We start from the raw sequence: 24,031 nt of genomic DNA, 5'->3' as shown, positions 1-24,031 counted from the left end.
AGAGAAGGGCTGGAATCATTCCTTGTCTCCTTATCAGATTGTGCTCATTTAAAAACTCAGGTTACATTTAAGGATATCTATTGATTCTGTGAATAAAATAGTATTTGTTAGATGATCGAGAGAGCTAAAGTGAGCTGCATAGCTGGTGTCCAAAGCCAGCTCAAGGGTTATAATACAGTGCTGGCCTTGGCTATGTTCTTGCCTGTTACAAAGAGGCTCCCTTCCCCAGTTTGGCCATTACAAGACAAAAGGCAGCCGGTGACTGGCAAACAAAAACATGTTTTCAAGTCTTAATGAACTACCAGTACATACAGCAACCTGCAGGAAGATAAAGTGAGTAATGCCTGGTCCATTCAGCAACCCTTAAGACATCAGCACAAGGGACCATGCTCCTTCTCATACTGATCAGTGAAATGAACCCCCAAACCACTCTAACACAAGGAGTTTTATTTTTCTAAAGATATTTCTGCCCCATCAAAAAGAAAAAAAACCAAGGTTAACATTTGCACCACTGAATCTGTGGGTTTGCAGAGCAAATTAAAAATTGCTTTAACTTCAATTTGGCTAAAACATAAAACCTAAATCAGAAGGCCAGTTCATAATCTGAGGTGGGATACACTGAAATTCTCTCCACCTGGAAGTCATCCCCAGCCTCTCACTTTCTGTGCTTTGTTTTCCATCAGTGCCCAAAATACTGTATTGAAAAAGCTGAAGCTCTAAGTGCAGGGGTAGCCAACCCTACTGCATACAAACTAGTCAGCAGGTAGTTAGTTATCTCTTCCATCTTGGGAGAGATAACTACACACAAGTGTAAGACACTGTTAAATTTAAATTGCTGATGTATTCTAGGTGCCTTAGGTAAACTAGCATGAACAGCCCAGCCTGTACCTGCTTGGCAACATCACCCCCAAGGTGATGAGGAAAGAAGCTGTCAGGACACAGACTGTAACAGGCTAACACTGACACACTCAGTGCCATCAATTTTAATTTTCTGCTCCCCTACACCCCCACCCCCCTCCAGAATTGAATGGTTAGGAAAACACCACTTGCTATATGAACAGAAATGCACCACTCACTGTCAAACATTTAGTGAGCAGCTGGAAACAAACACTGATTTTGTTGAGAAGCTGGTGGCATGTGTGAGAGCCTCTGGGTAACCTGGAGATTCATGAATCCCCTCCAACCAAAGCCAGCAGGAAATAACTTCACACATGGAAAGAGGAGTTTAACAATAGGAATACAGGGGAGATGGACTGGTATGGACTACCATGGAAATCATAATGGCAAAAAAAAATATTCAAGGCAGAGCATCTACCCAGCCAGATGCAAACACCAACTCCATTCCTAGTTATGACTGACTCTTCCTGCTAGAACGTGCTTTACTTCTTCCTCTACTTTTCAACTACCATACCACATTTGTAAAAAGAAAGAGATCACTAACAAAAATGTGAGGCTTTTCAAGATGTTTTCACAGTATGAAGGAGATTATACTGATGAAAACTTGACAGGAATTTAATCTTTTTACTTGCAGAGCAACACATTACTAGTAAACCATATTATTCCAGGGCAGATTATGACAGACACAGTTAATAAATAAAAATGTTGAAATAACCTAGTATCATCTGAGTGTTGTTGGGATCCGTTTCTGTTTGCAAAGCTCCTATAAGTATATTCACAAGCCTCAGCTTCAAGGAAAGGAAGGTTACTGGCTTATCATATGTTGAGCTGTCATCATTGCTGAATTTCCCTTCCAGGACCACCTGAAAGAAAAGTACATTTATTTCAGTACCAATTAGAGATCACACCACCATGGTGTTGGTTTCAAATGTCAATATCCACAGCACACATCGCTACCGACAACTTGTAATACAGTCTTACTGTTATAGACTTGCTGTAAAAGTTTTAAGTGCTAAACAGAACACCAGATACAGCCCACAAGTCATCCAAATCCCACTCTAAAACAACCAGGAAAACAAAAATGGAAATGCAAAACAAAGTGGCAAGTTTACTACCTCAGACTTTATGGTTCCAAAATGATGAGGGAGAGGCAACAGAGACAGCAAGATGTTAATTGAAGCTCTTCTTAGCTCTGTGGGGTTTACATAGATTTTAAACTTTGAGAGTTCTCTGCAAATCAAAGCATAAAAGTTAATCAGCTTTTCAATTAAATTTGGTTCCAAATTCCTCTAAGTTAAAATGAAATATACAGCCACCCCATGGTCTTAAATAATTTGCTGCATACAATGTAGCTGTTTCTTTCTAGGCTCAGGTTGGGGTTTTTTTGTTGTTTTTTGTTTGTTTGTTTTTGTTTGTTTGTTTGTTTTTTGTTTTTTGTTTTTTTTTTTTTAACAGCAGCAATAACACAGTGATTTCATCACCTGCTAAGGATTCTGTACCCCATATAAAAGCAATGACCTGATGAAAGTATTATGCATATACTGCATCTTCAAAGCAGGACATTTCAATCTACTGGCTTATTACAACTCAAACCCACCCAGAATTATCAGAGATCCACAGAATATGCTCATTTACATATTGCATAAAACAAGCTGCTTAGCAAATAGATCAACTTTTTTCACTAACCACCAGCAAATTCTTCTACTTGTAAGACCTATTCAAAAGAAGCAGTGGCTCAGATTTAAACCCAGAAGATAAATAATATTTTATGCATAACTTCAAAATGAAATGCAGTACCAAGACATAAAACATATGTTGAAGCAGGCATGCACAAAGTAGTATTAACTTAGCAAAACATCCAGAAATCTATAAAGCTCTGACAAGTGAGGTTATATCTTCTGGTTTAAGAATTTTCTGCAATTTCACCAGCCTGTCTAAATTATCAATTTTTCTATTTAATGATGTGTAAGATTACTCTCTTAATTAATTCACTGCAGCAACAGCCACTAATGAATATCCTGTGAAATTTTACTTAGTAGACTTTCAATATATTTGAGCTAAGTTATTCCTTTCCCCTTATTCTTACAGGTACTGCTTCTAATCAATAAGTATGTAGATAACTCATATTTAATTTAAAATAAGCACTACTATTGCTTTGAAGAAAATTGCATTAAATAAAATAGAAAATTAGAGCTTATGAAGTGCTGCTATCACCATCAAATAAATACACACTATGGGACACACATTACAGAACTCCTTCAGTGAAAACTACTCAGGAATGACAGAAATCCCAGAAGATAAACACCTCCCCACATTTCTGATTATGTTTATATGGAAATAGCAATTTACCTGTCAGGTAAAATAGTTTCAAGAGCTGAAATGAAATAAGGAACCACGACATCAATCCCTTTCAGGTCACAGCAGAACAAAGGAGGAGAGTTTAAAATAACACTGGCAAGAACTGGGTGGCAAACGAAATCTGCTATCTGCAAACCCTGAATTAAAAGCATGTAAAATCTGACAAAGAAAGATAAGATTAAATTATTTGCAGATAAAAAGCATCAGCATCCCACATGAACAAGAATGTGCAGCCACTATTTGATCTCTTCTATATAAAATAAAGTAAGTTTCAAAATCAGAGCTACAAAATATTTTATGAGCAACTCCCCAAGTTATTTTAGTAGGGGCAAACACACCTAACCAGCTTAAAAAATCCCTCACAAATCACCTGTATTTCATGTGAAAAGCCAGTGCAGCACAGTTACACTGAAACCTCTGACTTGTTACAACATAGGCTAGGAGCTGTGCAAATACAGCCCAGATGGTTACTAACAGTGCTTGGATCATGTACACTCCTACACTCCCACTACTCCCTTCCCTGTGTAAGGGTGGGAGCAAGACCTTGATTTTAACTCCTCAACACAAGAAAAATACTGCAAAATCTTTCGGGGCGGAGTGGGGGGGGGGGGAGAGCAGAACAGGACAGGACACACTGATCAGCAATATGGAAAATGAGACCAAAAACATAACTAGTTCAAGTGAAAAGACAGGGGACAGGAACCTAGCTGGCCATCATTCTAAAGCAGTTTAGTTTAATTTCACAGTATCTTCTCAGAGAACACTTATATCCCCTTTATTTTATTTTTTTCAAGGCGTGAAAACACAGAGGAATCCCACTGGGTAAGAAAAACACAAACTATCTATACACGAAACACTACAACACGCAAGAAATAAAATAGTTCAGTCTTCCAGGAAGTTTTGATGCCATATGGGACAAGTGTAGGTGAACAGTTTGAGAGTCATGATTTAAAGTTGATTCTCTGCCTCTAACCTTGCTTTTTCACTTTTTAATAAAAATTTGGAAAAAAGGTACACTATGATAGGCAAGATTGCCTTATTTTATTAGAAACAAAAACTGAAAAACATAAGTAATTCAGAACACAACTGTTTAACCAAATATTAGTGCATTTCTATATTTAAAGGGGAAAAAAACCCCAACAAACAATCCCACAAACACATTTCATTCCAGTGTTTGATGATGTAAAACCCTTCATGGTCTAATAAAGTATACGAAGTCTTAGGTCTGCACACTTCTTCCACCTGAACAATATTCGGTGACAAATTAAAAAAAAAAACAAAACAAAACAAAAACAACCCAACAACCCAACAACAAAACACCCACAACCCAACAACAAAACACCCACAACCCAACAACAAAACACCCACAACCCAACAACAAAACACCCACAACCCAACAACAAAACACCCACAACCCAACAACCCACCAAGAATACAAGCAGCAAAAAAGTATCAAAAAGACAACGTTCCTTCTAGCTGGGAGGCACTGTAAGGGATTTCCCTTCAACTGGAACTTGAAGAAAACACAATGAAAACCAGCTTCATGAGAAGACAAAAGGAAATCACTATTCAGTTTAGCCTGGGATCCCCACCTACAGCACCCGAAGGCTAACCGGGATTTTTTTGAACTGGCAACACAGAATTCGGACAGTCACTGAATGCTATTCACCGTAAATTAATTTTCACTATAAAGTTACACCAACAAAGCAACTGGAAGATGGGTTAGTACCGGGATAGGTAAGCTGGTAATATTTCCTCCCCAGTCTTCTTGCTACAAAATATCCTACACAGTGTCCCGCATGCCTCTGCCCTTCCTGCTTCATAGTTGTCTGGGAATTCACTCGCATCAAACATGGGGTTGGAAGCCATTGTATCTGTGGACATTTGTGATCCTTTCCGGCGAAACTCCACGCTAGCTTGAGTTGCTATAGCTGGGAAGAGAAAAAACAGTATTTCACTATGTTTGTTAACATATATAACAGGCTCATGGGATCCTGGACACAAAGATCAAGTCAAATTTAGTAGTTATCATGAAGCTGTTAGTTCACTATATTTGAGTCAGTGTCTCTGTTTAGAAAGTATTTGTGGGTGTAACTTTTTTCCTTATAAGGGTGATAACAACTGACCATATTCTAGAGCTTATCCCAACTTTCTGCCGGGAAACGTATGCTTATATCTAATATTAGCTTCCTACCCTCTTTGGAGAACAAGGATCTTCCCTCACCTAGTTCTCATCTCTAGAACAATGAAGTACCACCTCACCTCGTCGCCTTAAAATACCAAAAAACATTTAGACAGTGCCATTACTACGACCTCCGAGCAAGTGTTTAATTTTCAGCCGGCCAGGTAACCTCTTACACTGCTCTGAACACCAAGCTGCTTTGATCCAATTTTCCTGTAAAATCATACTTATTTTTAAAAACAAAACAAAACAAAAAACCAAAACAAATCAAACCCAAACAAAAAAATTCTAAGGACCCATATCAGAAAGAGAAGTTCACTGAAACCTACTCTCCTGATTTGGTCCCTCTCTCACCACATTACTGAAATTGCTAGTTGGGTTAGACAGCCTCCAGGCAGCAGCTACCAGGGAGGCTGGCCCTCTCCCACTCCCTATCCCGCAATAAGCTCCACAGAAGTCTCCCAGAAGCCTGCTGTTACCCAAACAGGATGTTTTTCTGCCAAGCTTTGTGCTCCCTCCCTGCAGGACTGTTGTGCTAGTCCAAGCCAATTAAATTAATGCCTGGTTAATTTCTGGATTTCTGGTTCTCCTTTCACACATCAGCATCATGTGGATACAATGCAGGAGGCCACTCGCTTTGCTGGGTTCATCCTTTCTTCCAGAATGGCAACAACAACAACAAAAATATATATTGCTCTCCATGCGATATTTTTTTCCCTTTCCCCCCAACCCCCCTTTCTTCTCTTAGACAACTTCTCTCTTGAATTATTAAGGGCAGAAAGAACACATTCCTTCTTGGTTTTAGTTAAGACTATATTGATTTTCAAAACTTTTACAAGCTACAAAACCAAGCAACAGACAACACGTGCTCTTAACAGAATCACGCCAGTGTAGTTCTACCACAACCACAGAACTTCCTCTGTCTCAAGCCTGGGACACTGGGGAACAACAGGTTCACAATGAGTCTTGCAAACAAAGGTCCATTAACACTTCCAACAGTTGGAATACTTGTTAATTTATGGATAGAGGGGTTCGTTTGTTTTATTTTTTAAAGGAAGAGTCCTAATGACAAGTGTCTACTCTTAATTTTTTGTCTTTAAATTCATCGTTCAACCTATTGTTACCTTACAAATTTTCATGACGTGTAGCAAATAAGCACAAATCTTTATGCATCTTCCCATGAGCCATTTTTTTTCCTAAATAAGCTAGCCAGCAATATATTGTTGTTGGAAAGAAACACTACATGCACAATGCATACAAATCAAACACTAGGTCTGTAAAATAAGCTTTAAGTAAAAAAAAAAAAAAATGGTTAGTGCAAAGTCCTGAAACTCATGACATGATCACAGACTAAAGTACAGAAAAGATGGGACTGATTCAGGCAGATTAAGTTGCTTTTGCCAACAATCCTCCCCATTCAAAAACACACACAAAAAGATTACTTGTCTTTTTCAAGTAAAAGTGCAAAAGCTACAAGAGACAATGAGAATGAATTTACAAATAAAATATGGGATTATGGAAAAAGAAAAGCATGACCGCAATTAAGGAAAAGCTACTGGTTCCTACTTACAAGATTTATAAGAAAGAAGAATTTGGATAAAAGATGCTGCAAGATAATAGAAATAAAATGGAAACAAATCAAAGGACAGCAGTAGTTATAAAATACTTTTAAGATGGTGAAATTGTAATATAAGTTAAGAAGCTTTTAGCTTTTTTAAAAAATAGATTAAAAGCTTTATGATATAGCAGGCTCGTTAAACACATAGGAAATTGGCATTCAGGTCCAAAATTATGGTTTTGAAAGTACCATGCAAAACAATGAACAAAAAGTTACAAAATACTAGTACGATTTAGAGCTGTTCATATCAACGTACATTAGTTCTTTAAACGGATGTATTAACCCTTCCCAGCTCAAGTACATTTCCCTGTGTTGCACTGTATATGGAGTATACACGAGGGTATTCTAAGGCTTCTGTGACTCAGGATATGCCTTGTAAGGGGCAGGTTACTTACCTGCAGGGTCTCCTCACACAATACTCCTAATTTCCAAACCACGGGTTCCTAACAGTATTACAGCTCCATCTTCCCTAAGCCAAGTTGCAAACAGTCAACATACCTGGGCATGCCTCACCTGACCACCAGCTCAATCAACAATCTTCCAAAGCAGAAATAAAAGGCAGAACACTACCAGAACCACCAACACCTCAAAAACAATCTCCAGAGAAAGAAGAAAGACTCCAGTAGTCAGATATGAGGAGAGAACGCCACCACCTTGTAAGATCTGCTTCTCTGAACGTGCAGGGTCAGATCAAAACCTGTGACCAAGCCCCTCAGCAACGCCCAAGATGTCCCCAGCCTAGGCTTCTTATAGTTTGCTATAAATCTCCAGAAACATTCTTTGGGACATTACTATTAATGACAGCAGGGCCAGAGGAGATGAGGGTAAAACTGTACCCCAAGAGTCCGTTCCGCCACTGCCAGCAGCACCTGGGTGATACCAGCAACCCACCTAGTTAAGACTCCTTCAGCTGATATAAAACACACAGCTAGCAGGCTTGTGACTGACTCATTTAGGTACAAGGATTAAGAATGAGCCCATCAGAGTGGAAGATTCAGTTGCTGAAATGCTGGCACAAGGTATTCAAAAGTTCCTCCTAATTCTCACAAGTTGAGGACAGCAACTTGCAGCAGCATGCACTGTATGGCCAAGCTTGTATAACTGAAACACACCGTGCCAATGAAATTACACTTGACGCAGGTACACATACCCCAGAGATGTCACATTCAGGGTTAACTTCATAGGGGCTTCATAGTGAATTTCTTATTAAGGCATTTTCTCAACCACCAATCATAGGGAGCTATTTATGACACACTAACAGCTAAATAAATACCATGCAGCCATCTAATTCTAAAGGCTACACCAGCAGGATCCAGCTCCTTTCAAATCAGCTATGCATTTTCAAACAGATCATTTTTCCTCTCTTGCCACAATACTGAGTAATGGCCATTAACTGCCAGCCATAAAGCTTCACCATCAAGGTCTCAGTGCAGAAGCTAAAATCTGATACAGGACACGTGAAACACAAAAACATTACACGAACAATAGAAAGATCACTGATTTGCTTCTGAATCCAAACAACACAGAACTACCCTGAGAGACAGGGCTCAAAGAGCAAACTGGAAGACTGCCCTCCACCAGCGGATAAACTCCACCAGAACTCAGCCACACACAGATGACCTCCAGCTAATCTTGTGGAAGAAAACAATTCTCTCTCTTCCCAAAGAGAGAGAGACAAAACCACAGCATCCACAAGCATGAAATAACTTTGATTATCCCAAATCATGTAAGGGTTGGTGCAAGAAGGCTACCAATGCAGATGACAGAAAACTGAACACGGGGGCAGCAGTTATATTGCCAGAACCAGAGGAGAGTTGAGGCAGGAAGGGACCTCTGGAGATTACAGTCAGCCGTGCCCTGCCAAAGCACAGTCAAGTAAAGCAAGTTCAGCTACCCTTCCATCCATCCAGGTATCTCAATCTACAAAAAGCTGCACATTTTTTCCACCAGTCATTTTTCTTTACTTCTTTTCTGGAGGTTAAAGAGTTCAAGAAATGTGAGGCTCCAGGACAAGAAAAAAAGCAAGGGTAAATAGGTACTTGTTCACATCAGCCTTGATCAACTGCTCTTTACTTTAAAGCTCAAAAAAACTTGTGTTGTAAGATGGTACAAGGATGATGTGCTAGTCCATGTGAATCTGCAGGGTTTGTTTAAAAGAACTGAAATAATTCTGACCTAGGACTTGAGACCACAGCTCACCCACAGAGTTACTTGTTAGGCACTCACATTTAGCTCATGAATACCTCTTTAGGAATCATATGGGTTCTCATTGAGAATGTGTCACATGACAGAAGAGGAATAAGAAACACACACTAGAAAATGCAGTGTTCCAGAAAGGTGTCCCAGGGCAGGGGATCTCTGCAGGAACAAGGAGCAATCTGTATCAATATATTTCACTTCTTCCCTTTTGAAAGTGGTCTTCAGTCCTCCAGCCAGCAACAAAACAGAGAAAATGTATCAGGGAGCTATGAGAAAATAAATTCTTAACTGCATGGCATTGAAACAAACTGAACATTAGAAGGGGTTAAAGCTGTTGAGATCTTGTACAGCTGCAGTCCCAGATCTGAAAGAAAAATTGTGTGTGTGGGCCAGTGGAAAACAATACTACATAGCAAAGCTGATTTTAAGTGCAGACACTTCCCAATCATATAATATTTAAAGCATCCATAAAAATAATAGTGCTTCCTGAAGCTGATGCAAAGATTATCAATAGCAGCATCAAACATGGTAAGAACATTCAAGCTAGCAGAAAAAGCATTACTGTACCAGGCTGCAGAAGAGAGCAGATGGACCATGATATACAGGTATAGCCACCCTGCAGCCAAAAAGCAGATTTATTTTTGTCCTTTTTCCTAAGGGTAGGGATTGTGGCAGCTAACTCCCTTCTCTGCTGCTCTCTTTCTTCAAGCCACATCTATCTTGGGTAGCATGAGCAGGGCACAACATGCAGATCTGGTTATTACTGATGGGCTTCAACTGTGTGATGGAGGGGGACCACAGCGCACAATCCTCTTTGCCCACCTCAGTCCAGCACAGCACCTCCTGCCTTACACCGCTCAAGGAGAAAAAGACTTCACCTGGAGGCATCAGGCTTCGCAGATTAGATTCCCAGAACAGAAACTTTTCAATTTGGATGTAAACCTGATTTAAAAGATTTCAAGTAAACAGGAATTGCAGGAGCCTAGCCCTTCACAAGCCTTGCTACATTTTCCCTGCTAAAACAAAGGCTGAGCAAAAGGATAAATCAGGCAATCAGACTTTGGTGTCTCTCTACTGAGTTTCAGCAGTATGGGTCCATCTTCAGTTCATTCTCCTTCTGACAGCCTGCCATGGCATTGCTGCAACCAGAACTTCACACAGCAGTAACAATATTCATGGCATCCTGGAAGGGCAGCAAATACTTGGCTAAATTATGTAAGTTAATTCTGTCTTCCAAATCACTAGAAAAGCAGGTCATAACACAGCCAGTTTTCTGGGTCTCCACCAGCATTAATTCTCTCAGATTCACTGCTGTTAATAAATGGCAGAATGTGTGACATGCAAAGACTAGTCTCACTATGGACAGCTCTGAAGAGCATGGAGGAGGAACAGAATCAAGCAATTTCCAAATAATTCTTTCTAGTCTTCAGGAAGCTAGTATGTCCCTCTAAGACTAACAATATGACAATTTTCCGACTGACGTTAGGCAACTTATAACATTGTATATATGAATAGAAGGCCCTGGAACCCCTTCGAAGAAGTCAATCATTTTGATTTTGGATGACTGTGTATTTCTACTAGAATCACAACACCTCTGTTCACAGCTCACACTGTTGCATAAGCAACACCTCAGCTGACATCCTTTTCAAGTTAAGCACTTAATTAAAATTGCTCAAGATACAGGTTATGTCAAAATTAAAATGATTCAACCAATCCAAAAAGCATTAAATACAGAAATACATTAGCTGCACATGCAGCTGAACAAACCCTCAAATTATGCCTTACTCTTTCCTAAACTTAGCTATTTCTCTAGTACTGTGTCATGGGCCTTTTATAGAGGGACTTGAATGTCTTACCACAGAAATCCAGGACGGAACACTTCCAAAGAACATATACTGCATACCCAAATACACCTTTAAAAGATCCCAAATTCTAAACCCATCACCTCCACACATGGATTTGTGACACAACAAAGAGGGAACATCATCAGTTTAACTGCTACTGTCAAGTCCCACTATAAACCAGATTTCCTACAACAAACCTCTTCTTCCTATTTTTCTTAATTAGGCCAGTGAGCTCCTGATAGATAGATCTCTTAAAAGAGTTTAGCAAACATTCAAAATACTACATGAATAACAGGAAAATGCAAGAAGTGAGACAGTTTATTCTTTCCTGAATATTATCATCAAAAGGAGGAAGAGTGCTAAAGCACCTCTCTGAGCAGAACACTAATTCTGCTATCATGTCTCAAAACAGCTAACCTCTAAAGCTGAGCAAAGCATAGGAGACAAAAGAAATCCATCAGTTAAGGACTGAAGACAACCAAGGTATCAAGTCATATATGGAAACACGTAGCAACCGTGACTGAAAGGCAGCAACTTCACTTGCCATTTTCAAAACTTCCATTTTCATAACACTCTCAAAAACAAGAAGCACCACTTTGTGCAGTATCTGCAGTGATTTTTGACATTTTTCAAACATTAGAAGAGTCACTATAAAAAGCTGTCATTACTCAGAGATCGTAAGTTGAAATCTGCTTGAGTCAGCAGACTATCATAATTGTTTCCTTCAGTTAAAATTGGGACTGCCATGCTTGTTATAGCAAGGGAGTGTTTAATAGTAAAAAGTTGGTTGGTTGTTTTTTTTTTTTAATTTATTTTAAAGCCCCCAAGCACCTGCTCAACTAGTAACAGGTGCTGGCTCAGCTGGGAGGGGTTAACCACAATACAGCACTTCATTTTTTTTTTTTTTTTTTTTTTTTTGCTTATGCATATGTTAATCTTGCAGGTAGGAAATGTCAAGAACACAAGGAAAAAAGTGAACATGTATTTTTCAGTAATATTTACCAGTCATGCTGCTGTCTCTGTTTATTCCATTATGAAGTTTACAGTGAACAAATGCTGCATCAAATAACCACGATCCAAAGAGGTTCAAGATGCTGTTAACCTTTGGCCTGCGAGGAGCTGGTAGTGGCCGTGGCTCAGAACTTGTCTGGTTCGGGCTAGAGAGTGGAGAAGTAGAGGAGGGTTGGTGCTGCACTTTTGAAGGATGTGCAGTAGTTACCTATTTGAACAGAAGAACAGATCAGCTCCTAGAAACAAGGAAATTACTTTCTTTAACCAACGAAACTGCTGAAAAGATCAGCTGCTTCAAATCAGAAAATGAAATCTTACAGTGCTGGTTTTCATCGTTGCTTTATTCACAGTCACTGCCCGATGTCTTCGGTTATGGGGTGGAGTGGTGTTGATAGCAGTGTTCTGGGGCATGCTCAGCCTATTTACTGGCGTGGGTGGTGCGCTATCTGACCGGGGTCGTGAAATGCCTGTACATGAAGAAATAAAGCAAGCTTTCAGCAAGAATTCCACAGGCTCATACACAGCAGCCCAGTTAGTAAGCATCTGGCCTTCTGTAAATAGGCTAGCTTTCCCCCCTGACCCTCAAAACAGGAGTATTAAGAAAAACATCTTTCCCCTCTTACCATTAGCAGGAATAAACACATAAGTAAAAGAAAACCCTGCAAATGATTTAAAAACACCAAAGAAACCCAAAGAACACCTTAAGAATGTGGGAAATGGCATACAGGAGGACCAAGTCTAGAAGCAGGCAGAGGGAAAGGGTTCATTTGCCAAAGCCAATTTAACAGCTCACTCCTGCCAAAATCCAGATGCCTCTCACCTTTGCCTTTTTTTCCCCCCAGTCATACCTCACACGCCCCATTCTGAGACATCTCTACAGTTGACCCTTCAAAGCTAACTTCGCACATTAAATGAAGATAAAAACCATCCACCATGCAGTTTTCTGCTGGTTTTATGAGCAAAGTCAGCTTGCTGAACAGTCAAATACTAAGCTAGTACAAGAAATGGGGTAAGAAAGCAGAGCAAGCTAATAATTTTTCTGGCAGCAGCAGGACATTAGATCAGTCTTTATGCAGCTTCAGGGAAATAATTGTGTATAAAGGTACACTTCCCTATCAGAATCAGAAGCAACCAGCCCTCTGCAAAACTTGAAGTGGCAAACACCACTTCCTCCTATTTTAATGAATACCACCACCCTCACACCCCATTTGAAAAATTAAGTGTGGAATTGCAGTGTAGTTGAAGATTTGACACATATTTTTTGACCCTGTTAATTAAAGCATCCAAGTACTTTTTCTAACACATTACAGAACTTGTTCCTGCTAAACCATCAGTTTTACACCACATGCAGAGGGCAGCGTGTGCACTATGAAATGTATTGTTTTGGTACACTTTTTTTGGAAAAAAGGATGCAGTATTTTGCCAAATGCACACATCATGTAGATGCATATCAGGGAGGACAACATAAACACCGTGGGCTTCGGCTCTTGGTGTAGAAGGCAATGAGATCTCCCATTAGCCTTAGTTAAAGGGGTCTATACTACAGCTCTAACATCTGCCTGCACATCCACACCTACAGCCTGAATTTCATTTTACTCAGAGCTCTCCTGCACCCAAGTGCATCATAATCTACAGACTCTTTGAACCCCAGGGCAGGCTATCATCACCCTAGGTGTTTCATCTTGCTACATCAGATCTTCAGAAGTCTGACTCTCCAATTCAACACCCTATCAAAAGCTCATGTAGACAGTAAAGCTCCTGGCATGCTTACAGGAGAGTCTGGGCTGCCAGGGGCCCACAGAAGCACTGCAAAGCTGGCCAGTGTGGAAGACCTCAACCCTACATCCCATCACACACCCCCCACCTCAACCCTACATCCCATCACACACCCCCCACCTCAACCCTACATCCCATCACACACCCCCCACCACTGCATCCAGACAAGGAGCTGTGTATGTGATCACTGTCACTCCAGTGGGAAAAGAATCCCAGGTAGCCAGATGCAGAACACAAGGAGGACTACCACACCATTAGTGGGTTACAAGTGTCAGATAAGAACCTCAACTAGTTTTAAGGTCCAAGAGGAATTCACTACAACAGCTATCCCAGCAGAGGTGCATGCACTTTGCAAAACTAAGAGCTGCTCAGCTTCTTCCTCTGCCTTCACTGCAAGATGCCCCGCCTCAAGTCTTACGTTACAAGCTATTTTCTTCACTGAAAATTTATTTGTAACCACACTTTCACAAAAACCTTGGATACAGCATGGTTTTCCACAATACATACTATATTTAACAGCTTTAAAAAAAAAAATTTAATTCAGCTTACACAGCCAGTAAAAAGACACTTCAGAGGAACAACTACCAATGCTCAGCTGGGCTTTTTTTTTTGTTTAATTATTTTTTCAGTGCAAATTGCCAAATCCTATTACCATAAGTAGGAAGATAGAGCTTAACAGAGTAACACAAGGAGGTTGTTTTCATAAGGTTAGGCCATATATTGCCTATATACAAGCCTCCTTCAAACTATTATATTATTTAACAGACTGCTGAATATTTAAAATCTCACATCTGGTATTAATAAAAAGCAATCATTAAAATTCCTTAAAATTGTTGGAAAGGCATCTGGAAAAACACAGTGGACACAGCAAGTTTCAAGATTCAGTATCACAGCTTAAGAAAAATGCTCATTTATTCTTTTAAATCACTTTTTAAGCAAAGCTATTTCTACAAAGGTGAAATCTATAGTGACAAAAACTTGTTTGCAGTGGGGCATACAGTACTGGTAAACCTTTTCCTTGCAGTATTTTTACAGAAACACAGAAAGTATTTTTAGTAACAAGGATTTATAATTGAGTGAGACAGGAGGATGTTAAGGACTTAAAAGTACTAAATCATTCAAGTTTTCCCAAGAGACAAACAACATGTAAAAAGCTGACAATAATTCTACAGTAGACTTTTTTTCTGAACACAATTTATGTATCTGCTCAAGCCTTCTGCAGTCTCACATCAGCTCACACTTCTGGCAGATGACGACATTTGTTTGCATACACTTAAGCAAAAAAGCAGTAGGAGCTAGGCAGCTCTTCAGAGTTTACAATAGCACATTTTCTCTGAAGAATTTTTAATAAGCCTGAAGCATACTAAGAATAATGCTTTAGATTTCAGGTGCTATGTAGCGTTACTTAAAACTTACCAGCCAGTGCTTACATCTACTTTACCTTTCAATCAAATTTGAGCTACTCAGATACCAGCAAACACAAAGAAACACAGCTTTTCTCAGCAGTACTAGCTATCATAAACCACTAATCATAAGCTGAAACTGGCACTTGTAGTATAAAGATCTGAAGATGACAGTCAAAATTCAGTACCTTATAAAAACAAGCACTGCATACCGTTGTTGCCACAAAGTTTACGAACAAAGTGGGCAGTGCTCACAACATGATAAAAGCATAACACTTGCATTGTTAATTAGACAAAAAGAGAAAGAAGCCTTGTTTGGGGAAGAGATTGCTGGTTTTATTTTAGACTTCAGATTTATTTATTTGTCTTGCATTTGAAACTAAGGTCATTACAACTTCAGGCATTCAAATATTTTTTTTTTGTATACACATGGTTATTTAAAAGTTACCTGATGTCCCTTCCCTATTAATTCCAGGATATACTTGCAAATGATAAATTGTTACAGCTATATTTATGGACAAGACAGATTTAAAGAGAATAAAATAATCATTAAGTTATTATTCCTAGCTATCCGCAGGTAAGACAAAAGCATTACCTAGGAACGCATCCACCAAACAGCTGATCCCACGCATGGCACGAAAGAATATTTGAGGCAGATGTTTAAGGCAGGGGTACTGATTCAGTTCTTGAGTCATCCCACTCACATTCAGAAACTGCTCCTGAAATTTGGGGGTAGAGCTAATAATGGCTGGGTTACTCAAATCCACAGGATTACTGCACACAAAAAGAGCAAAGTATAATTTATTCAGTTTATGAACAGCTGCTAGGATTTTAAAATTACTTAAAGATGCAATTGTTTAAGGCATTTAATATCCAATATCAATACTTTTTTAGCTGTTAATCCATCACAGGAAGTCAATTTTCACTTCCTGGGTTGGCAGTACTTAATTGTCTTAATTTCAAACATTACCCAAATACAGTGAATAATTTTATTAAGATGCAATGAACCAGAGAATACACTTGATAGAATAATCCCACTATTGCAGTAATATTAATAACTTATGAGGTGTTTTGACCTCAGTTTATGAGACCCTTACATTAAGGCTATTCTCAAAAGGTAAGAAATTAATTAAATATTGTCAGCAAACAGTGACAAGAAGGAGTTGTAAAAGTTTGGGCAATTTTTCCTGACTGATACAAATCAGCAATTCTAGATTCGAAGAGTACAGTGCTTGTGACATTATCACAAATGAAGAAGAACAGATTTCTTTTTTTTTTTTTTAAGAAGTAGATTTTAAACACTCTAAAATTTAACTAGCTTTAATTAGCAAATAATGTTTTATATTAAAAGTTTCATATTCTGGCCATTCAGAGCATTAATGCAATGCCATTCCCAAGAATCTTTAAAACCAAGCATGCCACTTGGTTCAGTTGTCTGTTTAAGGAAGAGTAACATGGATGTTAAAATTAGTTGTATAGCTTTCTTCACAAAAACAAAGAGATACACCCATTTTAAAAATAATCTTTTGTAGGTTAAATTTAACACCCTGGAGAATAAATGGAAGCAGTATATATCTCTCGGAGCTATTGTTTTGCTTCTCCTGTTTGCTATATCAGAGAAACAAAATTGTATTGGAAGTCTTATTTTTCAGATCCTCCAAAATGCCAAATAGCTAAAAATGTTTTAATTAAACAAACCAGTTTACATTTGGAAAGAGTCAAAAAGTTCCAAGTTGAACATCCCACTCACAACCTTGCCCTGACCTGCTGCAGGGCATTGGTTTCACAAGTCGCTAGCACTTTTTTCTACTTAAGTGCTTAATCTTAGCAATCTCCAGAAAAATGTTTCATTTGTCACGCAAATTTACAGAAATGATTCAGGAATACAATGAACAGCTGTAATTACAATACCTCAGCATATGTAAAAAGCGAAACCAAGTTTGTGCAACACACTCATTATCCATTTCAGGAGGAATCAGACCAGCATCTTCATCAGGAATTTTAAATGGAGGAAACGAAGGTCCATATGTAAAACGCAGCAATCTAGAAAGCAAGTCAGACAGATCTGTCATTCAGTTAATACTCCTCAAAAATTTAACAGTGATTTGAGCCTCAAATCCATCAGCAGTCCACAGGTAAACCCACAAGCAACAATGCAACATCCCAAGTTTTCCTAGAGATCCCCATTTTATACAGTAATTTAGCCCTTTTAAACCTTTGAAGGGTACACACCTGGGAGCCTGACCAAAGGTCCAGCCAAATCAAAAAGTCTTTAAGGCATAACACCCCATAGCAGCTCTCCTATCTATTGAGGGGGGTTCCCAATTAACACAGGCACACGCATAGCTGACAAGATGTTACATAAGAAAGGGGTGGGGGAAGAAAGAAGAAGGAATTTAAGCCCTTATCCTCAAGGCTCTTTAGGTGAAGTGTCCAATGACACCAGCAAGCCACATTAGGTTACAGGTCTAAATTCCAAGTTACTGATGACTTACAATTTACACCAGCACACTAAGCAACACCCAATGCCATCCTACAAGCAGCACAGGATTTGCAATCCACAGAGTAAGTACCAAGCTCTTCAAAAAAAGATGCACTACATTTTGTAGAAGCTGTGAGTTGCAGAACAATGAAAAGCAAACTCAGAGGGCCTCACAGCAATGCAGTATCATGAGGATAATGACTTAGATAAATGGAGACCTCTCTCGAAGTGCTATAACTACCTGACCAGTCACCAGTAAGTTTCACTGGGCCACTGCTGTCTATTTGACCTCTACTTCATCCCCAACTTTGCAAACTTATAGATCAGTTTCCCTGATCAATGTAATCTTGGTCTTCCCTAAAAGGATGAAAGAGATCTGAGTCACACCTTCCCAATATCCTAGCATTCACAGAAATCAATTTCTGTCTTTCCCTCAGCTAAATTCACTTTTAGCACCACTTCTTGCTTGAGGTTATCACATCCTTATTTCTAAGCTTAAAGTTACTTGTAATGGACAAGAAACGTCCCATTCATCACTGCCCACTTATAAAGTTTTATGGAGATAAAGTCATTACAACTAGGAGAAAAGGGGAAAAGAACAGAAGTCTATGGCTGACTCCTAAACCAAGAGTTAAATATGCTGAATTACCATCTTCCACTTCCCCCAGCACTGGGCACTACAGTAACTTGCAGTCACCTAATGCAAAATACATTCAAAGTGTATTTGAAATCACAATTTATCATAGTAACTAGCTTGGATAGAAAAGCAAATGAGCATTAGGACACAAGGCCTCCTCCTTCAGGTCCAAACCAGAAATACACACACCTGTATCAGGTAGTAACTGCTTCCCAGTATGCCACACTGATGCCTCAGCACCCATCTACATTTAGTGCCCTAGAGGCATCACCCCATAGTTACTTTCTTTTGCTGAGGAATTGCTCTGACAAACCCAGAGGAGTCTGAGTACACCCCATGCAAAGTCATGCCCCACATCTCTATCTGCAGCAGGCTGCACTACTTCACAATTCTGCCCGTATGAGCTGCAAGTAATCAGTTTTTCAAGAAGCACAGCCAAATCTTAACTGAAATGTGGGACACTTTCAAGAATGACTGAAAACAGAAATACATTGTAATCCACACATCCAAGAGAATTAAAATAGCTTCAAAGCACCCTAAATGGGTAAAAGTACTATCTATTGGTACGGCAACACAAGTAAAACCCTAGTTTCATCCTGCTATGAAGTCACAGCCATGGATACAGATTAACACTGCATATGTGTACAGATTTCCAAATACAATTTTCCATATGGTTCCATTACACTCAGTTTATTGCTAATAACCCAATTCAGAAAACTGTTTACTCAAACAACACTTTACCTGTTTGAAGTGGGAGCCTCACCAAAGTTAAAATTGCAGCTTAAAATATCACTGAACTTAAAGTTAGCCTCAGAGGAGTTCAGTAACGCTGCTTTATGCCTAATACATAAAAAGCTGAAGAGCAGACTAAAACATTACAGAAAACCTACAGATTACTATGCATCAATAGGATTAAGACTGTTAGTCAACAGGACATGTGGACCTAGTACATGGAGCAGAACACCAGCGCATTATTTGGGACAGAGCTGTTGTTTTCAGATCAGTAAGTCATAAAATATTTTCTGTTATGCAATGCTACAGCTAATGAGCTAAAAATAGCTAAAGAAATAGTGTGGGAAACATGCAGAACTTGTAATGCTGCTTGATTTCCCACAGGTTTAACAAGTAGCTGCATAACCTAGAGAAATCTACCCACACTTGGAAATTTGACCGGTAATTCAAAACCAAAAGTTTTCAGAGTTAAAATAAAGCCATGCAGAAAAGTATACTATTGAATTTTAGAGAGCGCAGCAATTTTAACACAATTTTGAACTTTCACAGAAATGGTTATTTATGACTCAGAGCTGGGAGGAGACCCAGACCTCTGCTCCTCAACAATTTAGATCTTTCCTCCAAGAGGCTGAAATTTGTCCCACAAGACTTCATACCACAGACTCCAATATTAAGGATACTGAGACTCCCCTCACTGTTGATGGCCTTCTACTACAGCCTAACCTCTCCTGCAGCCTCATTGTCCCCATGCCCAGCAAGGCTTGGAACAGTTCTCCTGCAATACTCTCTGGAGGAGAGTGCCACTGCTCAGAGGAGAGCCTGTAGCCTGTCTCTGGCTCATCATATCCCTACCTCAAAGGCACAAGTGCCAGGCAGCTATAGCATGGCTTCAGCTGTGCAGGGCAGGAGAGAGAGAGTCCAGGAGTCACCTCAAACACAGCCACACGCAGTAGTAACAAGCACCTAATAATTTTGGTGGTGACTGCCATTAAATATACAGGCTATAACGCTACACTACCATTCATGACTCATTCTTCACAGGACATGATGAAGATCCACAGTGATAGAGATTAATACACACACACACACACACACTGTGAAGTAATAAATATCAGAGAGATGTTGATATTATAACAGAGACTATCCAATTCAGATCTTCATTTGCAGAACAAAGATACACACATAAACAGGAAAAGCCAAGGATACTAGCAAGATCTCTCACTTTGTTTTGCTCATTCACTTTTGGATTGCTATGCATTCCACAAATAAGCAGCTCCAGAGAAAAACATGTATAACTGATCATCCCCATGCACACTTGTTTATTTTCATGGGATTTCTCCTACCTGGAAGTAAGGGCACAGATGACCTTGCTCCACTGCTCAACTACTGCAGGGTGATGTCGCCAGTTGGCCACCATCTCTTTGGCAGTTTTCCAGTAAGGTGGTGTTGGAAAGCACCGTGTACAAGCTAGTAACCACACCTCAAACAGCACGCCAATTAATTTTTCAGCCAGATTCTCAGCAATGCCACCTTAGAAACAAAGCATGTCTTCAGTGAGTATTCAATTAAGTAGCTTCAAATATCTCTCCAAGGAGATTTTAGTCTAAGTGCATAAAGAATAATTTTTTCATCATTTTTTGTTTAATTCCTGATTGCTTCCTACAGCCAATTAACATTTTTACAAGACCAAACACAATACATGAAGTCCAGCCACATATATGCGTCACTAAAGGGACACTGGGAATTCACTGATCTTAGGCCATCTTCTATTGCACTCTATTTATACTGATGCCTTTTAAAAAAAATAGGTATAAACTGACAATATTATTTTCCAGTAGGCAGGCCAAACAGCAAGACACTTAGAAGTTTCAGTGAAACAAATAGGGAACAATGTTGTCTGAAACTCTTCACCATGAACTGTTCCTGAACAGTCACAGTTCTGCAAAAATATGTTCAGAACTCTGCTCCAAATCATTCCGTCTTTTCTAACAATGCTCTATTTCAGAGTAATGCAGTAGATTTAGGAGCAAAGTATTGTGCTTTGGTGGTTACTAAGATCTTTTAACAGGTTTCCCTCCATCCCCTTGGCAGCTCAACATCAAGCAGAGCCAAAGGTTTTTCCAGTAATTGAACCCAATGGAAGTTGAACATGAACCTTGCACAGTTGGAGCTGCTAGAAGAGTGTCATTGATCTGAAGAAGAAATAGTAACAAAACCTCCCAGGTTTCTCTTGCCATAATTGTCGATTCGCGAGCCAGTTTCTGGACAGCTTTCAAAACCTGCAAGCACAATCTAATCTGACTAGATCCTGGGTCTGGCCTGCAAGAGAAGAAAGCAATACTTGAGTCTCTAAACAAGAACTATGAAGTGATGTGTACAACAATCGAAACTTTGAGCAATTACAATAGGAAACATCACTATTATTGAGCAAGAGCCAAGAACAATAGCTAATATGATTCTATGTGCCCTAACTCTAAGCATCTTAACTCTGCCTTAATGAGTACAAGATCTACTGTAACATTCTTCTCCAAATGTCACAGAACTCACCGCCATAAAGTGAACATTAACTGGAGTAAGCACAACCCATTATCCTTAAAGGAATTTATCTTAAGACCAAACAATGAGAATGTAGGTGAGACATCACTAATTGTTACATAAGTAATTCAGAAGAGTGGCAAAATTAGGAGAAAATATTGTTAGCAAACTAATTTAAACTCTTAGGTCTCCTCCTGCTTCCAATTGCAGATCCGACTCTTACCCCCAATTCCTTGGGTTCAGGAAAAAAAAAAAGTCTAGAAGAGAGTCATTAAATTGGAAAAATCAGACTCAAGGAAGAGGGGATAAGTAAGGAATAAAGGGAACAAGTTGATATTATCAAGGCTTTCCATATAGTGACCACCAGTTCCACATGGTCACTGCCGAGTCACTCAACATGAAGTGCTGCAGAAGCAGCACAAAGTAGCATTCTCTCTTCTCATCAGTTAGTTTGGACAAGGCAGAAAAGGTATGAAATAGTAACCTGAAGTATTCTGGACAGTATCTCATGACACAGGTAAACAAAGCTGAAGAAGCCTAAAAGTTTAAAGGGTGAAAGGGGAGATTACAAACTAAGAGCTTGCAATATATGCAAGCCATATTTCAATTTATATGTTGTTTTCTCATCCCTCCTACCACTTACTGAAGGGATGACTGAAAAAAGAAAATCATAAAAATATTATCTTCCACTGGACTACTAAATAGTATTACCAGATTCCTACCAAACACTTTCAATGTGGTATAACCCACAAGTCACGTGGCATGGTAAGCATTCTCAAGAACATGCTGATGCACTAGACAGAGACCTGCTTTTCTTAAAGAACAGTAGCCCACACTGAGATCACTTGTTAACAGACACGCTTTAAAAATACTATCAACTCTTATCTTGATACAACAAATGTTGTATTACAGTACTGGAAACAAGATTAAAAAGAGTCAAGATAATATCTAATGCAAAATTGCAGACTACTAGTCACAGTTCAGGACTTCAGTGGGTTATTTGGTGTTAGTGCTAGATTCTAACAGATAGTCTCTGTAGAACAACAAAGTTTGGGACAAGTAATTCCTGCCTTGGTTATAGCACTATTTTTTCCCTGAGCAAAAACAGTGCAGGTACTTTAATCAAAAGATATCCTTAATCTTGTTAGGCTTTAAGTTTCAAAGCCTGTTTCAAGACTCATTTCCCTAATAATTTAGGGAATCTATAAAAAGGGGGCTTACATGTAGGAGCTCCATATGCAAGATGACTAATGGGATGCTTCTGAGATAACTTGGTAAAGCCAACTCTAAATTCCCCCACCCATCTATCAGTTCCTCTTGTCTACAAAGTCAATGAATAGCAAACTTTGGTTGCAGCATTTTGCAGACTCATGTCTAGGTTTCTGCAGAACCTGGCCTTTTAGTTCCCACACTCCTTTGCAACAAGAATTGTTCTCATGGTTTCACATGAGAAGCAGAAGTTATTACAAAAAAGTGCCTATTACAGTTGGACAGGCACATGTTCCAAGGTCTCTTAAGCAATTCCAGACTTTTTATTTGCACAGAAGACCCTGGTATCTACACTTCAATCTCCTGGGGATGGGATGCACAGGGAGAGTTCTTGTATTTTCTTTCTGTATTTCTAACAAGAGTTCATGGCACTGAAACTTCATCTGACAGCAGTAACTACCACTAGTGTTTAAGTAATCTGCTAGGCTTCCTGAATATTGAAGAGACAGAAGGCCTGGGGACTGCTCAAATACATGAAGAAAATAAGTGTTCATTTCATCAGGATGGACAGAAGGTCAGTGCTGAAGGGAAGGAGGCAAGCATCCTCTCTCTAGCCAGTCCAGCAGACAGAAGAAAGGCAAATTGACTCACCCATCTTTCAGTGTTCTTATTTTTCAGCACCCCACTATTTCAAGGACTGTGCATGCAAACATTTGATTCAGCCATGCACTCAAAATACTTTGTATTGAGCATATACATGTTCCTGAGATGCTATTTAAGCTGAACTGCTCACTTAAACCTGATACATTTCACACCCCAACTACACACCCTCCCCAGGGTCTGAAACCCTCACCACAATTCTGGGCCATCAGTTTTAAGGCAGTCAAACTAACAGCTGCATTGTCTCCAGAAAACCAGGATGAGCAAGGAAGGTATTTTAATCCAAACTATCCTTAAGACATAGGCTTATAATAAAAGCTTACTATTTTCAATACAAGAACATGAGATTTTTCCAGAGGATAGGTCAATGCAGGTTGCTACAAGACCTCCTGGGTAAGTACTCTACAGGAGCCCATCAGCACCATCAAAATGCACCAATTTGGTAAAACCAGAAATTATTATCCTCTTTCCCTCCACAGGCACATAAG

General features: G+C 39.3%; 1 protein-coding gene across 5 annotated transcripts in view; it reads right to left on the bottom strand.

Moving 5' to 3' along the window:
• Window positions 1–24,031, bottom strand: part of RALGAPB (Ral GTPase activating protein non-catalytic subunit beta) — a 66,122-nt gene that overhangs the window by 32,753 nt on the left and 9,338 nt on the right. For 3 of the 5 annotated variants that reach the window (XM_042800852.1, XM_042800854.1, XM_042800853.1), the window contains exons 4-14: window positions 21,295–21,458; window positions 20,483–20,669; window positions 17,200–17,331; window positions 15,884–16,062; window positions 12,428–12,576; window positions 12,101–12,317; window positions 7,008–7,043; window positions 4,985–5,186; window positions 3,247–3,414; window positions 2,013–2,127; window positions 1,613–1,760 (exon numbers count right to left, since the gene is read on the bottom strand). In XM_042800852.1, coding sequence (XP_042656786.1) covers window positions 1,613–1,760; window positions 2,013–2,127; window positions 3,247–3,414; window positions 4,985–5,186; window positions 7,008–7,043; window positions 12,101–12,317; window positions 12,428–12,576; window positions 15,884–16,062; window positions 17,200–17,331; window positions 20,483–20,669; window positions 21,295–21,458 — 1,697 coding nt within the window. The remainder of the gene's footprint in view (window positions 1–1,612; window positions 1,761–2,012; window positions 2,128–3,246; window positions 3,415–4,984; window positions 5,187–7,007; window positions 7,044–12,100; window positions 12,318–12,427; window positions 12,577–15,883; window positions 16,063–17,199; window positions 17,332–20,482; window positions 20,670–21,294; window positions 21,459–24,031) is intronic. The other 2 variants (XM_042800856.1, XM_042800855.1) reach the window with 1 other exon arrangement.

The sequence above is a fragment of the Tyto alba genome, unplaced genomic scaffold (assembly GCF_018691265.1).
Source record: "Tyto alba isolate M040663 unplaced genomic scaffold, T.alba_DEE_v4.0 Super-Scaffold_33, whole genome shotgun sequence".
Classification (NCBI taxonomy): Eukaryota; Metazoa; Chordata; class Aves; order Strigiformes; family Tytonidae; genus Tyto; species Tyto alba.
Note: the sequence above shows the minus strand (reverse complement) of the source record. Positions and strands in the feature narration are given on the sequence as shown.